Source organism: Habropoda laboriosa, unplaced genomic scaffold (genome assembly GCF_001263275.1).
Source record: "Habropoda laboriosa isolate 0110345459 unplaced genomic scaffold, ASM126327v1 C5852857, whole genome shotgun sequence".
Lineage (NCBI taxonomy): Eukaryota > Metazoa > Arthropoda > Insecta > Hymenoptera > Apidae > Habropoda > Habropoda laboriosa.
In genome coordinates, this window is record NW_017126273.1 from 1 (window position 1) to 335 (window position 335).

General features: G+C 29.9%; 1 protein-coding gene across 1 annotated transcript; it reads left to right on the forward strand.

Annotated features, from left to right (window-relative positions):
* Positions 1–4: 4 nt before the first annotated feature.
* On the forward strand, positions 5–331 carry LOC108578326 (disks large-associated protein 5-like; the record flags this gene model as incomplete). Its single annotated transcript, XM_017941633.1, has 1 exon — positions 5–331. A coding segment is annotated over one exon (327 nt), but the record flags the coding sequence as incomplete, so codon positions are not given.
* Positions 332–335: the final 4 nt, after the last annotated feature.

The following is a 335-nucleotide window of genomic DNA, read 5'->3' on the forward strand; positions in this document are numbered from 1 at the left end:
ATCAGTTGAAGAAGAGGCACATACTGCACAATATTTTCAATTTCTTCTAAACAGAGAAATAACGAGATTAAATGACTTATGTAAAAAATGGACAGAAATTAAAGCAAAACCTGAAACTACAGAGGATGGAAAATATGAAATAAGTCAAACTATTGGCCAAACGAATTTGTTAATAAGCAAAAAGTTTGAAAGATTTCGTGGATTAGTTGCTGATTGTGAGACAGGAAAAGGAGAAATGTTAGTTACATGTAAAGATTTGCAAGGATTTTGGAATATGATGTATATAGAAGTAAAGAAATGTGATTCACAATTTGAAAAATTAGAGACTCTTTGTT